This window comes from Ciconia boyciana, chromosome 1 (assembly GCF_034638445.1).
Source record: "Ciconia boyciana chromosome 1, ASM3463844v1, whole genome shotgun sequence".
In the NCBI taxonomy this organism is placed as follows: Eukaryota; Metazoa; Chordata; class Aves; order Ciconiiformes; family Ciconiidae; genus Ciconia; species Ciconia boyciana.
In genome coordinates this window covers 8847719-8867216 of record NC_132934.1, presented here as the reverse complement: position 1 = coordinate 8867216, position 19498 = coordinate 8847719, and the positions used below count along the sequence as shown (strand labels likewise).

General features: G+C 48.2%; 2 protein-coding genes across 2 annotated transcripts in view; one reads left to right on the top strand and one right to left on the bottom strand.

The window, feature by feature from the left end:
* The window catches only part of DMTF1 (cyclin D binding myb like transcription factor 1), a 31471-nt gene extending 23498 nt beyond the window's left edge, over nucleotides 1–7973 (top strand). Inside the window, exons 13-17 of the mRNA XM_072858266.1 lie at nucleotides 127–212; nucleotides 880–1041; nucleotides 1778–2164; nucleotides 5599–5746; nucleotides 6575–7973. Coding sequence (XP_072714367.1) covers nucleotides 127–212; nucleotides 880–1041; nucleotides 1778–2164; nucleotides 5599–5746; nucleotides 6575–6684 — 893 coding nt within the window. The 3' untranslated portion in view covers nucleotides 6685–7973. The remainder of the gene's footprint in view (nucleotides 1–126; nucleotides 213–879; nucleotides 1042–1777; nucleotides 2165–5598; nucleotides 5747–6574) is intronic.
* Nucleotides 7878–17514, bottom strand: TMEM243 (transmembrane protein 243). The gene is made up of 4 exons (XM_072858356.1): nucleotides 17353–17514; nucleotides 10636–10686; nucleotides 9660–9764; nucleotides 7878–8454 (listed from the first exon to the last, which is right to left on the bottom strand). Exons 1-4 carry the CDS (start codon nucleotides 17428–17430, stop codon nucleotides 8332–8334), a joined length of 357 nt encoding a protein of 118 aa, XP_072714457.1. The 5' UTR covers nucleotides 17431–17514; the 3' UTR covers nucleotides 7878–8331.
* Between the last annotated feature and the right edge of the window lie 1984 nt (nucleotides 17515–19498).

Sequence of the window (19498 nt, the reverse complement as noted above, 5' to 3'; positions counted from 1 at the left end):
TCTTTTTGTTATTACTGGAATTAACAGTACCCTGCTATGTAGTAATTATATTATGTTCTGCTCTCTGCAGGGCTGAAACATTTTGGTTTACATACTTTCTTTTTCTTTTTTTTCTTGCTTTTGCAGCCTCAACCGATTCCCCTGCTGCTACTGTTGACTCTGAGACAATAACACTAAACAGTGGAACACTACAGACCTTTGAGATACTTCCAGTAAGTAACAGAGAACTGATATTTGTTACTGTGTTTTCTCTTTTAAGCAGAGCTACTTCTTAGACTATGGGACTGTGCATTTCCAAAAACAAGAGTTCTCAAGTGGAAAGAAGAAGTTAAGAGATCTAAAACTTAAAAGTTCAAAGCAAAATGTATTTCTAAAAGTGTAATGCATTAGGGCTGTGGAGTAACATGTGAATTACAGTTAAATGCTTTAAATCTGTCTTAACACCTTAGTGCTATGAAGTTTTCCTTTGTGCTTGGTTTTTTTTTTTTTGTTGAAATCTGATATAACGGAGCCAGAAGAAGCTCCCAGCAAGTAAAGATTCTCTCAGTTCCATTGTACTGTAATTTATAGCACAGTTTCTCTTTCATCTCAATGTTAAGAGTCAGTTGAATTTGTACCTTTCTTACATGCTGTTGTACAGCATAATACAGTCCTGCTTGACTCTTAGCCTTAGTACTTGTCTGGTAGCCTAAGGCTATAGATGGGTTTCTTTCTACTTCTTGAGTGCAGTACAGCAGTCAGTGCAGTAAGGATTGGATTTGTTTGTTTTCCAGGGGAGTTACAGTTAGGCTAGTTCATGTAAATAAGCATGCTCTGAGTGCTTCATGTGGCCCAGGAAGGCAGTGTGTTTGGGTATTAAACTTGCATTGTCTTTCCTAGTCTTTCCATCTCCAGCCGACTGGAACACCAGGTACATACTTACTACAGACAAGCTCAAGCCAAGGCCTTCCTTTAACACTGACCACTAGTCCTACCATGACCCTAACGGCTGCTGCTGCTGCTCCAGCCTCCCCAGAACAGATCATAGTTCATGCCTTATCGGTATGTATTTTGAGCAGTGAAAAGATTGGAGTTCGGGCAGTGGGGGGAGGAGAACATAATAATGCAGGCCTCTATATGTGCATGTTAAATTTGCAAAGCAGTTCTTAAGTCATAACAGTGTTACCTTGCTTAAAATACTGAAGAGTGAGAAAATTTTTTTGTGTTGTTTTTAAAAAGCAACTTCAAGTTGCTTCAAAACTTAGTAAGCAACTCAGCTCTTACTGTGGCTGAACATGGTGTCTCCATCTGGTGGCTTGCCCCAGCAAAACAAAATACTACAGTTTCCTGATGTTTCCAGTTACTCTCACAGATGAATATTGGTGTTCACAAAACTTGTATAGTAGTGACAGTGTTACTTCTTATTAGAGGGAGGGAGGGGGAAGCAAACTGGAGATTGAATAACAAAAGTGATGTAAAATTCAGTGAAAAAACCTCCGATCTCTTGAATCTGCAGTGATCCTCACCTGAACAGTTGCCTCTTTCATATTACGCATTTACTTTATTTGTGACTTAAAGAACAGTTGATGCCAAATTCAGTCTACGAATTCATCACTTAAGGCCAGGAAAGGTGAACAGATGATCTGGGCTACATACTTTATATGTAAAACTCTAAATTATACTTAGTAATGAGTTCTTTGAATCCTTTTGCTTTTATCTGCTGAAAGATTTGAAGATGTTTGGAGGAAAGTCTCTGACATTCTTTGTTTGTGTCTCTTTTTGCAAATACTGCTTACAGCCAGAGCATTTGTTAAATACCAGCGACAATGTCACAGTGCAGTGTCACACGCCAAGTGTCATAATCCGCACTGTTGCTGCTGAAGATATCTCCTCCTCTGTCACTCAGGCAGAACTTACTGTTGATTCAGATATTCAGTCATCTGACCTGACAGATCCTCCTGATACCCTAGAAGCAAATACTTTCCCAGATAATATCCATCAGTCCAAGCTGAGTGATGAAGAACAGTCGGCCTACAATGAAGATGATGCCTCCAAATTCAGCAGCAGGAATAGTAGTGAACTGATGGATGGAGTTATGGTAAGAACCGAGGAGGAGATTTCAGATGCCAGCCTGAAACAGGAAGAGGATTCTCACTCTGATTTACCCAGCACTTATGTTACTGAGGTAAGGGAGTGCATGATACTTGATATTTTCCCCATTTCTGCATGGAGAATGATTTCACTGCATCTTTGACCTTTATGTTAAGCTATTCGTATGAAATATGTCAGTGATTTCATGTATATTGTAGTTCTACGAGTATTTTGTTCAGATCCTCTGTCCTTGAGCTTCATTAATCTGTTATGGGTGTGAAAGTGATAGCTTCGTACCAAATTAAATAATTTGGTACTAAGGCTTGTATTTGACTTCGTCTGGAGCATTGAATACCTCACTAGCCGTGGAGTTGCTTCACTACTCAGGGTACTTTTGCATGATGACTGTGGAAAGCGGGAATATTAGTGGCACCGAACAGTTGCCTTCATCTGATTACTATTTGATGCTATTGCTTTAAACTAGGCTGTTAATTGTCCAACACACATACTTTACAGGTAGATAGACTACTGAGCAAGGGAGGTGAGGTAGAGTATTTAGTTTTTGCTCTATGAATCTGATAAAATATTTTGAGGTGCACCACAGGTTCCATTTTTGAGGTCTTGTATTAAACATACCACTCCAGTTAAGTATCTGTTAAATTGGAATTTGAAGCATTTAAGCTATTTTGCTCTCTGGCCTCAGTTTTATTCAGCTCCAACACCTGAGATGGAGAAATGAGTTTATCCAAATTATTTCAGGCATTTGGATTGTTTATACTAAATTCCTTCATTGATAGAGGAATAAAATAGAGATGCTAAAAAGAAGATAACTCTCCTTAGTGGGTAGGAAATACCTCTTTCCTTAGAAGCTTGATTAGGTTAGACTGTGGGAAGAGATGAGTTAGATTCAAATACCCAGTCCTGTTCTCTAAAACACTGTGCTCTACAGTTGCTGTAATTCTGCTTTATCAGTCTTGAAAATCCATTGTTGATATGCTTTGACTTTGTTAGGCTTTGTCTTTGAAAAAGTTTATAATGGTGTCGTGGTTTAACCCCAGCTGGCAACTAAGCCCCACACAGCCGCTCACTCACTCCCCCATGGTGGGATGGGGGAGAGAATCGGAAGGGTAAAAGTGAGAAAACTCCTGGGTTAAGATAAAGACAGTTTAATAGATAAAGCAAAAGCCGCGCACGCAAGCAAAGCAAAACAAGGAATTCCTTCACTCCTTCCCATGGGCAGGCAGGTGTTCAGCCATCTCCAGGAAAGCAGGGCTCCATCACGTGTAACGGTGACTTGGGAAGACAAACGCCATCACTCCGAACGTCCCCTCCTTCCTTCTTCTTCCCCCAGCTTTCTATGCTGAGCATGACGCCATATGGTGTGGAATGTCCCTTTGGTCAGCTGGGGTCAGCTGTCCCAGCTGTGTCCCCTCCCAACTCCTTGTGCACCCCCAGCCTACTCGCTGGTGGGGTGGGGTGAGAAGCAGAAAAGGCCTTGACTCTGTGTAAGCACTGCTCAGCAATAATGAAAACATCCCTGTGTTATCAACACTGTTTCCAGCACAAATCCAAAACAGAGCCCCATACAGGCTACTGTGAAGAAGATTAATTCTATCTCAGCCAAAACCAGCACAAATAGACACTGCATATCCATTATGCTCTTACAAAGAGGAGGATCTTTGTACGTCTCAACAGTCTGCTACTACAGAAGTGTTTGAATCCTGAATACATCCAAAACTGGGGATTATTCTTCCAGTTTCCTCTTTCTTGTTTCATGGTTGACATAGTTGTGATAAGATTCTCAACAGTTGAGGCAGCCCATCAGCTTTCTACTCTCAGTTGAAAATTTCAGCTTCTCAAGCTAGAATTAGTAAACTTTTGCTATAAACCTAATTCCTAATTAAACTTTGTAGAAATCGCTTATGGCTAGCAGGATATAAAGAGGTACTAAACTATTTTCTAGACAGAAAAACAAATGGAGTTTGTAATTCTAATTTGCCTTACACTTCTAGTCAGATTCAAGTTTGACATGTGTATTTAAATTCTAGGAAATAGTGAACTGTCTGTGAGTGATTCTAAGTGAAAAGTTACTCTAGAAAGACATGCCTAAATTTTGCTTTCTTTAAGCCAGTGTTATCTTTATGCACTTGGCAGTATTGTATTGTCACTGTGGGTGTGGGTAGTGTGAAGCAGGCAGTCATGCTGCAGGGTTTTATTATTTCTGGCTGGGAAAGGTGCCCATTTACCACAGTGGCAATAGTTTTTCACGCCTCCTTTTCCCAGTTTCAAGCCTTGCAACATACTGCTTACTGTGGGCAGGTTCAGCTGTGCTCTCCGCAGAAAGCAGCTTTTGCAGGTCAGGCATGCTGTGCCTTGCATGAATGGGTACACGTTTGGACCAAGTCTAATTCACTGAGCTGCAGCACAGGTAGTCAACTCCTCTTCAGCAGCACCAGGGAAGGGGTTTTCAGGCAGTTGCCTTTGCAAAAACATTGTGAAACTATGTAGGAAAGTAACTTTTGCTATAACTAGGTGGAGGAACTTCAAGATTTTCTTGAACAGAGGGGACTGTAACCTCTCCCAAACATTTCCTGCTCCCTCTGAAAACAGTGATAAATCCAGGTACCTTCCATTCTGCCAGCAATATTTGCTAGCATTCTGCATCAGTGATTCCTGAATCTTGAACAAACCTTACGCATGTTACACACAAAAACTGGAATCCAAATATCTCTGCTTATTCTGGCAGTACTATCTAGGATGTCTTTTCACTGCGTTTGCAGAACCAGGAGTCTGCCGGAGTGTGCTGTGACACCAAGTAAGCCAGATGTATTACTGCCATTCCAGTACTATGAGAGCCAGGGAAGCGGCAGCAGCAGCAGCTGTTACGGGACTGGAAGAGAGGAGGGGTATTGACAACTTGTACCTGGAAGGAATCAGTGTGTTGCCAATTTTTTGATATAATGAGGTTCAGCTAAAAAAGTTTGGAGCCAACCTACAGTCAGCAAGTGACAGGGCAAACAAGGCACAGCAACTTAAATGGGTCTTTTGAGCTCTGTGTTCAGTAGTTAAAACTTGACACAGAAGTTGTGAAACTAAGTATTAAGTTCAGGTAAAGCTATTGCATTTGTGGAACTGGTAAGTACTATAAAAGGTATTGCTTCAGTATATCAGAACATCTAGACAGCAAGTAGTGGAAAAGCTTAATTATTCCTCTTTATAGACAAAATATTTGACTTACAAGAGAACATTTTATCACCACCTTGTAGTGTCTCCTTTCCTCTCCCCTTGCCCTCATACTACTCACAGGGTAGAATTCTTCTCATCTTGTTTTTCGATGCCTGCACTAGGATGAAGCATGCCCTATAAATGCTGAAGTAAACTAGCTCAGATGCTGACATTTCAATTGAATGAGGTAAAATTAATCCAGGGAGTTTATTGCTTACTATGGACTATGGCTGAGCAAAGCAGGTTTTTCTGTTTATGCTACCAAGAGTACAATCTCATGTCCTGTTCTTCTGTGTTGTGCAGGACCTGGGCTCTCCAACGATAGAAGGACAAGTTGATCAGCCTACAATAGATGATGAGACTGTGCTTATTGTTCCTTCTTCCCATGGTTTTATCCAGACAACGGATGATATAGACAGTGAATCAGTCTTGCCCCTGACAACTCTAACAGGTACAGCAGTCCCTTCATACGGTTGATGCTGGAGCTAGGATTCATTAAAGCAGTATGGCACTTTTGAGTTCTGTAAACAACGCTTTATAGATCCTTGCTTTCTCTTAAATAATTTTCTATGTCATTGCTATGAAACTTTAAGCAAGTTGGTTACCCAACTGGTATCAGTAGAAGTGCAAGAAAGTCCCACTTTACCTTGTGGGAAAAGCATTAGAACAGCAGCTGCTTCATCACTTGCTGAGCTGTTGCTGTCATCCTTGAGCCTTGAATTAGTGCACATAAGCTAGTAAGTAACTCTTTCTTTAGTGTGCATTTCTTCTTGCCTGGTGCTTGAAAGAAATTTGTTTCGTATTTGAGAGAAGACCAGAGGCATCAGTAATGCACTTGATGCTTCTCATGGTGAGGGGCTGGGCTGTTTAGGGGTGTGTTTGCACAGCACTCACCTGGAAGGGCTTGCTAGCTTGTGCCACACTTCCCAATGCCAATAGTCATCTCAGACTTGGAAGCAGCACAGATATGTTCTCCCACTGCTGCACCTAACAAATACTCCTTTACAGAGGAAGGATCTCCTCGCAGAGCCATCAGAGGGTCAGCACTAGGCCTGGTATAGTAATACCTGATGAATACAAATGTGAGTCGCACCGGTTGCATCCATATTAGTCATAGCTTACCTTGAAACTAGAAATTGAGAACTGCCTAGTTTGAGCAACTTTCCTTAAAATTGGTTAAAACACCAGACTGCATTTTCTGTCTCCTACAGTGTGTTTTTTATATCTTGTTACAATGGCACAGTAAATAGTAGTTCTAATGTACTATGTCTCTTGACAGATCCTATCCTACAGCATCACGGAGATGGATCACACATTATTGGCTCATCGTTGGGCAGTCCTGACTCAGAAGATTCAAAGGATGTTGAAGATTTAGTGAGCTGTCACTGAGAAGCAGTAATCGTGTCCATTTTCTATTGACCGTGTTTGCATTGTGAAATTAGTTACAACCCTGTGCCACATTTCCAAAGAAAGCAGTCAGTCCATGTCTTTAAACAGAAACTTCCAGTTTGAAATCACTACAGTGCACTTTCTCTGCTCAGGCTATTTACCTCATTTGTAAAGGGTTACAGAGCAGCCAACCGAAGCCTGAGGTACTGCGTCTCAGCTGAGGTGTTTCAGTGTTTTAAAAAACCTCTGTTGCAGTGCGCACGGCTAGGATCCACATGGTCAATTCTGATCTGACTTGTGACTGGTGTGCTGAACTGCACATCTGGAAAACTGGACAGAAGTCAAGGATTGTGGACTGTAGCCTCTTAGTGCCGCAGCAAGAATTAGTTTGCACATGTTTCATGAAGAATGGGTGAGGATTTCTGCACTTACTGACTCTTGTAACACATGGAGTAAGAGACTGTTACATTTCAGGAAGAAATGTGTTCCATCAAAGACTGCAGGGAGCATGGGCAGCATCATGAAGAAATGGTCTGTATTCCCATCTCATCTGGCTTGTTAGTACGTCTACGGCATAGGAAGAAGACACAGATGCTTACGGGACTTGCCTGGTCTGCTTGTTCCTGAGGAGTCCATTGCTGGCAATGGACAGAGCTCAGAAAGATCACTTGTGGAAAAAGTTGTTTGTTTGGTTTTTTTTTTCCTTTTCCTTCATCACTACAGCAAGCTGAATAAAAAGGGAATGGCTATGAGAAAGGGAAGCCACTGGGACCCACCAGCCTCCCCCCACAAGCTTGTAACTTCTTTGAAGATTGTTCTGAGTAGGCTGGAACATTTGTCTCTCTCACTGTTTACATGATGCTACCAGCCACTTCTCCAGAGGTGATTTATGCAGCAAGTTAGTAGATGGGGGGCGGCGTGGAGGTGGCAAAGTCTTGGAGAAATAGCTCTGTGAGAATTTGGGCATAGGGCCCCGAGGCAAAGGAAGCCAATTAATTCCTACATTCAAGGGTTTGAAACAGACACTAGGCTGAGCGGCAGCCTGTTAGCTAGCGATCAAGAGAAAAAGCTATAGAAACTAAAGACTCATGTATAAATTATTTTATTTATTTCTGTAATTAGCTCTTCATAATCAAGAGTTGGTCTTTTTCAGTCTGTGGTTTTGTTAATGTGAAAAATAAGTTGTAGTTTCAAATGGTTGCCTAGGGAACAGAAATAATTGTATATTCAGTTTAAACGAAATAAAGAGTATTTGTCTTACGTAACTGTAAGATGCCATTTATTTATACTGCTACAGATCCTTGCAATGCTGCAGTTTATTTGTACAGTAATAAAAAAATGCAGTTTTTTCCAAAATGAAAAAGCTTGTGCCATTCTGAAACATCAGTACAACTGGAATGTTCATTAAGTGCAACAGTAGCTCTTCAAAAAAAAGCAGAATGTCACATCTTACGGCAATAATTCTCCCCAACAAGAGGGACATTACATATACATTTACATGAAAATCATGTACTGATTTATCCTTGCACAACCCACTTCTTTCCTCTCAGGCTGATTGTCCTCACTTAAGTGTCTCGAGTAGAGCTGAGAGCTGAGCTGAAAGCAGTCTGACACAGTAGCATCATTGCTGGGTATTCCCAATGTCCATCATTTACCCACTTCATGGAAGTACAGGTTGGCACATATACATAACATGACGATAGAAAATAAAATATAGTAAATTAGGTTCCTAAATTTAGGTTCCAGGTCTCCTTGTCGATACCAGTAAATCTAGAAGAGAGAAGGAGTTTGTATTACTTAAAAATGCCAGGTACTTCTGAGGAAACTTTCTATAGTAACTGAACTGGTAACTTCCAGAAGTTGGGTTTGGTTTTGTTGTTCTTTTTCTGTAAAACAACCCAGCTTCATCTGACTAGAGAAGACTAGGTGTAGAGTCCAGCTAATTTTCTTAACAATTAAGAAATCCCACCTATGTTTTCTTAGCATGCTTGTGGAATACACAAACAAGAATTTGGCAAGGTGTTTGTGAAACTAGGGTGCCAGGTTAGCTATGAAGACATGGGTTGTCTTGTCAGCTTTGAAGAGGGTGGGTGGGTTGGTTTGGTTTTTTAAACACTTAAAACTGGCTACACCCCAGTTGATGAGGACAAACAGAAGGTTTGGCACTACACAATCTGTCTTGGGCGGAGTCATGGCTACCAGCTGTAGAACCAGGCAACACAGAGCACCCTCCCAGCCTACCCAGCAGTTAAGGGGCAGGAGCTCAGGGCTGCGACCATTCCGGGTCACAGCTGGAGGAAGGACAATGCTCCAAGTATGAGAAGCTGCAGCAGAGGAAGGAGCCACTGGTGTCCCTGCGCAAGGCAGGGAGGCTGGACTAGATGATCTTTGAAGGTCCCTTCCAACCGAAACCATTATATGAACTCTGACCTGCCAGTTCCCTTTGTCGACGCCTGGGACCAGCTCTCTTGGGATGCCGCAACTGTGAGTAGAGGAACCTCTGCTACAGCCCCAGTGAACTGGCGCCGGCTTCCTGCCACAGTAACTCATCCCCTGTGCCTGAAAGGTCACTGACTTCTGCAACTGGCTGGCTGGCCCCACCACTTCAGGTGCAAGTGTTTTGCTCCACCCCTGGTCTTCTGCGGCACAATCCATTTCCTGCATTCCCATCTCACTGCTCTGCTCTCCAGTTTCCTACTTTGTCTGCACTGGCAGCTACAGGTGGCATTGTCACGGAGGTGACAAGTCTTGCATCACAGCTGGTCTGCAGGTGTTGGCTTAGTTCACACGCTTACTCTGCAGTAAATACGAAACTGCAACTGCAAGTTGTATTGACAACTTGTTTTATGGGGGCAGGAAAGCTCTTCTAGGAAAGTGTAAAAAAAGAAGGCGGCACCACATAAAGCATGTTTTATTCGGATTTCTTCCTCAGTGATAGACTCAAAAGCTTGCACGGCAAACGTGGCGGTACTTACAAGTATGCCAGCAGAAATGCAACACAAGGAGATGCAGAAAGCAAAAAATATATTCACAGGTTTTGGAGGTAGTTGCGGGAAGACGAAAGCACTGATTAGAGTGACCTGTATGGAGGAAAACAAAGATGAAGACTTTGCTCTCGCCTGCCGTCAGAGCTGCAATGAGAAGAGGCTCGCCCCGATGGCTGGCGTACCGCAGCGCTTGCATGCAGGGCTGCACACCCCTCCCTGCTCTTTAACTCCCACCCCGTGAAGAGCTGGAGAGAAATCACTTTGACACAACTGCAGACTTGGAAGGGTGGGGAAAAAAAAAAACGATGAGAGCTTTGCTACTCTGGCTTGTTGCTGGAAACCCTCCTCCAAGTACCCATAAAGCCAGCAGGCACAGGGGTGCACGCTGCCCGTGTAGGAGCATCCCTTCAGGCAAGCTTTCCACCAGCGGGCACCTGGCTCTCCCTGCCACCTCCCTGCACCTTGGCTCGCAAACGATGCTGCCGCCATGGACGGCAGAACTGATGCTCTCCAGTCGCGATAGCATTGGGCTTGTCTTTAAAGCTTGGGGAAAGCATAGTGCGAGACAAAGTGCCAAACTTTGGAAAAACTACTGTAAGCCATAAATAGAGGGAAATAAATCATAAATACAAGGAAATAAAGAGAAGCAAACACATTCTCCTGGGGCATAAGCACTTTGTCATCTCACCCAGCCTCACGTTCAGCTGGGATGGACAATCTGCCCGTGGACTTGGGGCTTTTTATTGCACAGCCAGATCTTAAAACATGGCTTGAAGAAAGGTATTCTCCTTCTCCTGTTGTCAGACTTTCAAAAGACAGATGTGCCCCAAAGTGACTACCTGGGCCCCAAACTACAGCCTGTTCGGTCAGTAAAGTTTCACCACCCGTTTTAGGGAGGAACTCTGGTTTTCACCCCGTCACCTAAGGGAGGCACGAAACACAGGATGGGATGGGGGATACTTACTAGAAGCAGCAAGGACGTTAAGCCGCCAACAACTAGATTGATGACTCTGTCCTGAAGAAAAGAGAGGACAGTTACACGCACACCTTGCCAAAAAAAAAAAACCCACACCAAAAAGCCCCATATAAAACAGACCGGTAACCAACAACGCCGAGAGCACCACATCAGCCGGGACCCATATTGTCCCCAGTGCACCCAGCAGCACCGGGGGTCCCTGGCCGGCTCTGCCACGCAGGAAGGTTTCCCTTCCTCCGACTCCATGGACCGCAGGGAGGTTGTACTGGCCAAGTCCTTGTGCAGCAGGTTTGCTCATTTGCAACTGGCTTCTTCACTACGTCCGAATTGATTACAGTTGTGCAAATCCTTTCCAAAAATTTTTAAAAAGTGGGAGTGCACAGACGGAGGTTGTCAGAAAAAGCTTATTTTAGCCTCAGCGCCTGAGAACGAATGGCTTGATAGTATCTTAGGTGGGAATTTGTGGGCTGCTGGCAAGGAGGTGAAGTGTTCCCCGCACCCCAAATGTTCTCCCCTAACAGCAGCAGACCTGAACTCGCCTCAGGGTGGCCCTGCTTAGACGGACAGATATCCCCCCCCACTTCTTCCTGCTGCTCCCCATCAGTATAACACTTGGCTGGGAGGAAACAACCTTTTTGCACCTGGGAAGAGGTACCCCTCGGTGTCAGCATCGCAGTCCCACCCCGGGTGGCATCAGGGCAGGGACCGGCAGTGACACCGGGCTGCGTGACTGCGGGCTCAGAGGAGCGCCCAGGCCAGGACCCTGTACTGACGCACTTGCTGGGTAAGAAACGACTTGATGCAAAAGGAGAACATTCCCATCCCTGCCGGGATTCCTGCCTCCTCCCTTTCTTCACAGTGCTGCTCTGAATATAAACATCTATCGCCAAAGTCAGACTGGGTTGCATGCAGTCAGGTGTAACACCCCTGTTAGAGAGACGGCTAGCTCCCCAAATAAAATGCTAGAAGAACAGCCACAGCAAAGGTGTGCAGAGAGAAAAAACACGGAACTTCAATTAATTATACTGAGAGTCATTAAATAGGTATGGTTAAAGGAAAGTGAGAAGAGTTCAAGCGGCGAAAGCATCTTGCCCAAGACATCCCAGCCAGCAGGCAGGGCAACCCAGGTTTCCCTCCACCTGGTCTTGCACCCTTCTTCCCTCCTACATTACATTTTGGAAGACGATTTGTAGAGGGAGAAGCCCCAGGTCATGAAGCAGTAACGCATGGCAGCAGCAGGGCAGGAGGAGAAAGCAGAGAGCAAAGAGGAGGAGGCAGAGGGCACAGCACGCTCTTGCAGGAGAGCACCAGCCCTGACCTAAGGCTTGGTGGAGCTCGGGTGCCCAAGCTTGCAGTTCAGTAACAGGCAGATGCTGTGCCCTGGTTGTGTTCGTCCCTAAGGGGAAGGACCACAGCGAGCAGACTCTTCAAAACCTCATCTATTACTCCCCAGCTCCTCTACATAAAACCAGACCGTTTATGGTCCTACAGCTCAGAGGCCCCAAGCTGTGGGGGCACAGCAGTGGCTGCAGCAGTGGGAAGTGACCCACCTCCATAGGAAATCGTCACCAGCACCCCCTGCGCAAGGTCCTCGCCAGCCAGGCATAACCCCCTTCTCCTCACCGGTGTTTCCACACATGGTGTCAGCGATACAACAGCAGCCTCTGGGAGCCGTCTGTGAGGTACCCACCACCAACCCTCAAAAAATGAGCGAAGAGAAATAATTCCAGGCAAATAACAGAAGCAACAGGGCAAAATGCAAGCACGCTACCTCCACGAGAGCATATCGCGACAGCTCAGCTGGGCTCCACCTAAGCTAAAATAAATCAATTAAAGAACTGAAAGCTAACTTCAATCTAGATGGTATGCGGAGGGGTTCTTACCCCCAAAAGTAACTCCGGTATCAGGAGAGGATGGCGGTTTTGCTCTGCCCTGACGCTGCAGACCTGGCTGAGCCCACCAAGGCGATTTTATGGAGGGGGACCGGAGTTTGCATTCGGGCTCAGCTCCCCAGGGACAAAAGGGGTGGCAGGAGGTGAGCAGCTGGATCCCTTCTCCCTTTGTGCCGTGGGGAGATAGGTTTCAAACAGCAGAGGAAGGGAAGGGAAAGCCGAGGAGCCAGCTGCAGAGCAGCAGTGGGTCGCCATCCCGTACAGCTAACCCGGTGGGTGCACAGTCACAGCCAGCTCTCCGCAGAGAGACTCGGAGGGACGGACACACGGCCGCATACCTGCAGACAGGATACACCATCCAGAAACTCAGCCATTATTAGGTTTCTTCTAATTAACTAGAGACTTGGAGTGTGGCAATTTTAAGATGGGGCGAATTCACCCATTTTGCCAGGACAGAGACTGGTATGCCAGGAAAAAACGAGGGGGTCGGACTCAGCAGTGACCACAGAGCATTTCTCTCTGCCTGTTTTACGGGGTGCGGGAGAGAGCATCCCCCCAGCACGGGGACCTCTCATCTCACACCGCCGAGCGATGGACATCGCAGCGACAGCCAGATCAGGTACGGATGCTGGCAGCGGAGCGGCTTTGCTGCGTGGCCGCCAGTCCCTGTGGGTCAGGGCATCCCCCTTCCCCATGCTTAAACCCACAGTTGCTAAAATTTTCCAAATGCGCCGCCAGCAGAAGAAGGTATTTCAGGATCTAGGGATTAGAGCCACTGATCCTGAAATCCCAGGCTTGGCAAAGCGGCGAGAGGCTGTATTCCCCGGTGCCTGCTGACACTTCAGCCCCAGGCAGCTTAGCACAGCAAAAAGGTTAAAAATACACAAGCAGAGGCCGAGAGGTCTAAAGGGATTGCGGATGACGGAGCCTTTCACCTCTGCGCCGTGTCCGAGTGCACAGCCCAGCCCGGGCAGACACTTGTAGATACCAGGCATGCAGAAATGGGCTGTGATGAGCCGTGTGTCCGACAAGCCATGTCACCCAGCTAGCACAGCCAGCTCTTGCAACCAGCACAGCTGATTCAGGGAGGATTTATCTCCAGCATCACTATGTATTATGATAGCTGCTAGAGTAAAAAGGCAAAAAAAAAAAAAAAAGCAGCAAAACAGTGAGCATGCAGGCTGCTGGAGGTCACTTGCACCGGCTCAGGGTGCTCCCACACAGACACTAACTTCTGATACAGCCCAGCAGTGTGCGATGCGCTGCTGGGGATCCCTGTTCAGCCAGCCAGCAGCCGAGACGTAGCGAGCTGTTCGCCAGACAGGCGATGAATCCCCTGTTTCAGCATTGCACAAGCTGCATTTCGAAGCAGTAGTGTTTCTGCCCTCTCCCCCTACTCTGGGGAGGGTGTTAGGGGCTGGAGGCACCAGGCTGGCCCCAGGGAGCTGCTGCGGTGCAGAGGTCTCCCTCCAGCTGCCTCTGGGCAAGGGAGATCAGGTCACGAAGCATCGAGTCCTCGCAAAGCAGGAGAGCACAATCCAGGATCCTTTGGGATCTAGGTCAGGATTACTCTGAGCAACAGGGAAGCCAAGGCAGGACTGAGGGTGTATCCGCACCACTGTGGTGCAGCACAGGCTTTGACAGAGCAACAGCTTTGCTCTTCACCCCGTTTCAGCTTGGCACCTTGCATCCTCCAAGATAGCAGCTTGAGGGCTGAGCCCACGGGGAACAAGCTGCCGGCAGAGGCTTGGCCAGGACGGGGGAATGGGCTGGTCCCCTGGAGGGTGGATACCTGGTGGCATCTCCGCAGGCATGACGGAAAAGCCATTTTTATGCCTTGCATCAGCAAGTCCAGATGGTCAGCAGCATTCGCAGCGAGAAGCCAGCCCACTGCAGCCATAGGGGATAACTTAATCTAGTGCCACATTAAACTCCGTGGAATAGGAGATAGTACATGCTACACGTGAGAAGAGCTGTGCTCAGGACCACGCTGGCCACCCTCCCGCTTCAAGACACGGGAAAATGCTGTTGTGCCCTCAACAGCTCCTCATTCCCATCTCAGTCTCTCTTTTTATCGCCTTCTGCTTCCAACCCGCAGCAATTAACACCCACCAGCATGCTTATATTTAAATGCTCCCGTCACGGAGGAACCCAAGCAGCTTCTGCTTTCAACTTCTGTCCCAAGAAGTCCTGCATCTGTGATGCTCCGTCTCCTCTGTCACCTTACCGCTCGTGCCTTTGCTTTGCATCGTCTCATACCCGCTCGCTGCCAGTGCTGCATCCCGAGTAACCACAGCTGAATCCACAGCGCTTGGCATTCATCAGCATCGCCTCACTACACTCTCCCTTCCCACCAAAGACCTTTTTAGTACTAGCTTGCCCCCAACCTCTGCTCGGCAGCCGGCACGGGGGGGGGCGAGCTTCGCAGGAGCAGCTGGACCACAGCTGGAGAAGGAGACGGATGCTGCTGCCCAGCTCCCTTGTCCCCACAGCCTGGTTTTAGCCCCAAAGCCACCACCTCGGAGACCAGGAGAGCGTAAGAAGGCAGGAAGAGGGCATCTCCATCTCTACATCCATCTCCAACTGCTGGCAACAGTGCCAGACCCCTCATTTGGGTGCAGGGCTTCCTGGGGCACGAGCTCTGCCCCTGCCCCTCCCCACGGCCTCGTGCCCAGCCCGAGCAGAGAGTCCTGGTTTGCCAGCGCCGGCCATCACTTGCAGAGACCCAAAAGCAGAGCCAGGACACGGGCGAACGCGCGTCTCCCAGCAGACCTGCTCCCATTTTAAGGCAAAGTTTAGCTTCACCATTTCCAAGACAGAACATTTCCCGTTCCGGACCTCACCAGCATCTGTCTCTAGGCAACCCCCGTGAATCGCAGAGGAAACCACCCCAGGCCATCCCTTGTCCATCGGACACAGGTATGGCAGCGAGAGACCATCAGCCGCTGCCGGTCCCGTCAGACAGGTTTCAAAAACAGCCAGCGGGGCCACAGGACATAGGCAGGGCGTGATGTGCAGGACACCGGATCCCTGTTTGAGCCCGGGAATTGGAGCTAGCATCCCGTGTTTATTATTTACCGCTCTCCTTTGCGAGCGGAGCCACAACCAGAAAGAGATGGGAGGTCAGGGATCGAAGGTTTGACCTGGGCTGCAAAGGCTGGGGTTTGCCTGCCAGGATCACTGGCCAGCTCCGACGGCACATCCTGGTCCCCAGAAGTCCCCGTCCCTGGAAGCTTCCAAAATCCCCGGACAAGGATCAGCCATCGCGACCCCCACGCAGGGCACTGTGGTGAAGGTCCCCTTGCCTCCAGTGCTCCCCATCAGGGCTGGCACCCGCTGGCGGGGGAGACCCGTCCCCCCTCAATTCATCCTCTCGGAGGTCCCGCCTGTCCCCCTCCTATCTCACATCATTCTGGTTTTCCCCCAAAATTTGGCTGGTATCACTTTATTTATGTTTTTATTAAACGTTATCACGTTAGCAGCATTTCCAAGTATTTGGGGGGAGGGATGATGCATTTTATACACTTTTGTGAATAACTTAGCACAATTTCAGCCTGCACCCCTCCAAACCACAGCACGGTGATGGGTAACCTCTCCTAACAGGGGCAAACCCCAAGCCACGAACCGCTGTCACCCCACTGGAAACGGGTGCGCACCGCCAGTTATCGCCATTCCCGAGGGATATCGATGCCGGGCAGCGCCCCGGGGAGCCCCCTCCCCAGCGCAGCCCCCCGAAGCAGACACCGACCCGCAGCAGCGCCGAAAGCTGCCCGGCTGAGCGGCTTACGGGGATGGACACCTGAAGAGTCGGTGCCGCTGTACGTCACCCACCGCCGCGCACCCGTCCGAGGAAAAAAAAGGAATTACCGGGAGGGCACCAAAAGCAGCCCCCCCATCCCCAGCAAAGCAAAGACCCCCCCAAAAAAAATTGGTGAGATGCAGCTTGGGGTGCTGCAGCCCTAAGCCCCGCTTTGGGGGGCTGCAGGGCCACAGGCACCCAGATTGGGGCACCCTGGCTGGGGTGACCCCCTGCCCGCGCCCACGCCCCTTCAGAGGGTCCCCCTGACCCCGGGGCTCTCTGCACCCCGAGCCCCTGCTCCCGCGATGGCTTGGAGAAGGGGGGATGGTTTGGGGGGGATTATTTGGAAGTTTATTTCTTTGGGGGGGGGGCTTGGGAGTTTCTTTTCTATTTGGGGAGGGGTTCTTGCCTTGGGGGATTGCTCTGGGGATGTGGGGTTTTTTTAAATTTAGGGGGTTTTTTGTTTGGGGTGGTTTTGATGGATTGTTTTTGTTTTGGGGCACTGACCAGGAGGGGCTTGTTTTTGTTCTATTTTGTTGTAGGATTTTGGGTTTTTTTTAAATAATTCTGGCAATTTGAGGGGTTTCTTTTGGCATTTGGGGGGCTCCTTCTATATTTTTTCCTTTGGGGTGCAGCTTTGTTGTTGCTTTACTGATTTCTGATGCTGTTGGGGGGGGCTGGGGATACGCTTTCTTATTTTATGGGTTTTTTTAAATTTGTTTGCAGGATTTGGGCAGGTTCCCTTCCGTTGTTAGGCTGCCTGCGGTACCCGTTGCTTTTCTTAGCCCGGGGGAGGGCTGCCGTTACCCCGGGGGGGCTGGGGAGGGAGGTCCTTCATTAGCGGGGGGCATTTAGCTGGGAGGGGGTTGCTGCGGCGGTTTTTTGCTGGGGTTAATTTGTTGGGAGGGTTGGTTTTGGGGGGCGTTTTGGGGGTCCCCCTCTGGGTTTGGGGGAGCGTTTCTCCCGTCCCCCGGCGAAGCGGAGCCCCGCCCGCCCGCCCGGCGCAGCCCTTACCCTGGCCGAGGTCTCCCCGAAGAGCGGCCGGTTGTCCGGCCCGCCGGTGCCGTAGCCGCGGGCGGCGAAGCCCTCCATGGCGCGGGGGCGCGGGGGCGGCCGGCGGGGGGCGCCCTCATGCTGCGCCCCCGCTCCGCGCTGCTCCGCGCCGCCCCGCGTCCCTCCGCGTCCCGCCACGCCCCCCGCGCCCGGCCACGCCCCCGCCGCGGGGCGGGGCCCGCCCGGGGCGTTGCACCTGCGGGGGCGGGGGCGTGAGGGGCGCGGGGGCGCGCGCCTGGGGGCGTCTCTGTAGGCGCACGTGCGTATGGTCACGCCCAGCCTTACGCGGGCGCGGCGCGGCTCCGCGGGACTGCGCGGCCGCGGCCCTCGCCAGCCCCGGCCCTGCGGCGGAGAGGCGCTCAGGCCGAGCACTTACTGCGTGTATTTAGTGTTCGACAGAGCTGCGTTATTTAAGCCGACCTCATGATTGACGTTGATACTGTGACTTGGAGAAATTAAGCTTGCTTTATTTTACGTTATTTTATTTTACTTTACGTTATTTTCTGCTATTTTATTTTACGTTATTTTATGTTATGTTATTTTATTTTATGTTATTTTATGTTATTTCATTTTATTTTATTTTACTTTATTTTATTTTTATACACCTGACACTGGCAGAGCTGAAAAACGAACTTACGTGGTCCTCCCAGTCACTTACATGTGTTGTCTACCTAAACTAGATAAAAGGGAGTGATTATCCCCGGAACTGGGATTGGTGGCGGTGAAATATTTTTGCTCTATACGTTAGCCAAAGTTGTTGCTCAGATTCACCAAGTGAAATCCCTCGCGCTGCCTCTGCTTCGCCTAAAGCTGGCTGCTGCTTTTTCAGAGCTGAAGACGGGTTTTGCATGTGAGAAAGCCTCGGGGGGGGTGTAATTTTATTTTTTCTTCATTTAATTTTTCTTTATTTTAATTTAATTTATTTGTATTTAATTTATTTGTATTGATTTAAAATTTCATTAAATTTTTATTAATTTTCTTTTTTCCAACTACATCCCTTGGTCTCACCAAATATCTTTCCTCTTGGATATCCCCAGACCATCATGGCTACAACATTTCTCCAAGCGCATTTTAGGATGAAAATAAACCAATTAAGATGCACTAAATGTCATGTCTCCCAGGACAGATTTTACTTGTTCGTTCAAACTGGCTCTGTTGTTTCCTCCCGACCCTGTTCTCCCCCACACACACCTCTCCACAACTTCCCAGGAGGTTTCTTGCCCTGAAAGACAAATTCCACTAAATATCAGTGAAATTTAGTAGAAATAGCATGGGCGTTTCCTTCTTGCTGGATAGAAAAGATTTGGAGGCCGGATCTGTAGGTAAAAAGACCAGAAAGAAGAAAAACAGCTGCAGATATTAAATGTCCGTGCAGTTGTTCGGTTGGGGGTCGAATCCTGCTCACCTCCAGGCATCCAAGATCCCCCTTTAGGCCACTGGTCACGGCTCGTGGGAGCTCCCCAACTCTTGAACAAGAGGCCAGTGAAACCAGTCACTTTTCTTGCAAAACATTTCAGTCGTTTTAGGTGAAAAGCGATGCCGGGGCTGCTTGGCCTCGGGAGCACGTGCTGTGTACACAGGGCTCTGGGCGCACTTGATCTCCACTCAGCCTCCTGTGGTCAACACACTTGAAGGCCAAAGGACCGCAACTTCAAAGATGAAAGGTATTAAATTCAAGCAAGGCCAGAAAATTATCAAGCTTTCGACGAGCTTGACTTTGTCCTGAGCTGAAGTACTGGGTGGAAAGTCAGAAACACCTCCTGGAACCCTCCAGCATGTGTTCCCATGCTCGCTGTTGGGTGAAGAAGGGTCTCCAGGACTCAGTGGAGAGACTCTTTATGTCATCTTGAGCCACTTAGAAAAAAAATCCCATGGGGTGAAGGATGTGGCTTCCTGACACACAAGTGCTCTTGACCAACAGAAACTTTACGGTTGACTTTATGCTCATTTTGCAGCACTTACATATTCCATTCCTGAGCAGTCTCTGGCTCTGCCCAGATGAAATGCTGAGGGTTGCGTAGGGTCTGGTTGGGGCCAGGGAAGCATGGGTTGCTGGAGGGGAGCGACTGTGGGAGTCCCCTGCGTTGCATACTGCGTTTATGCTTGG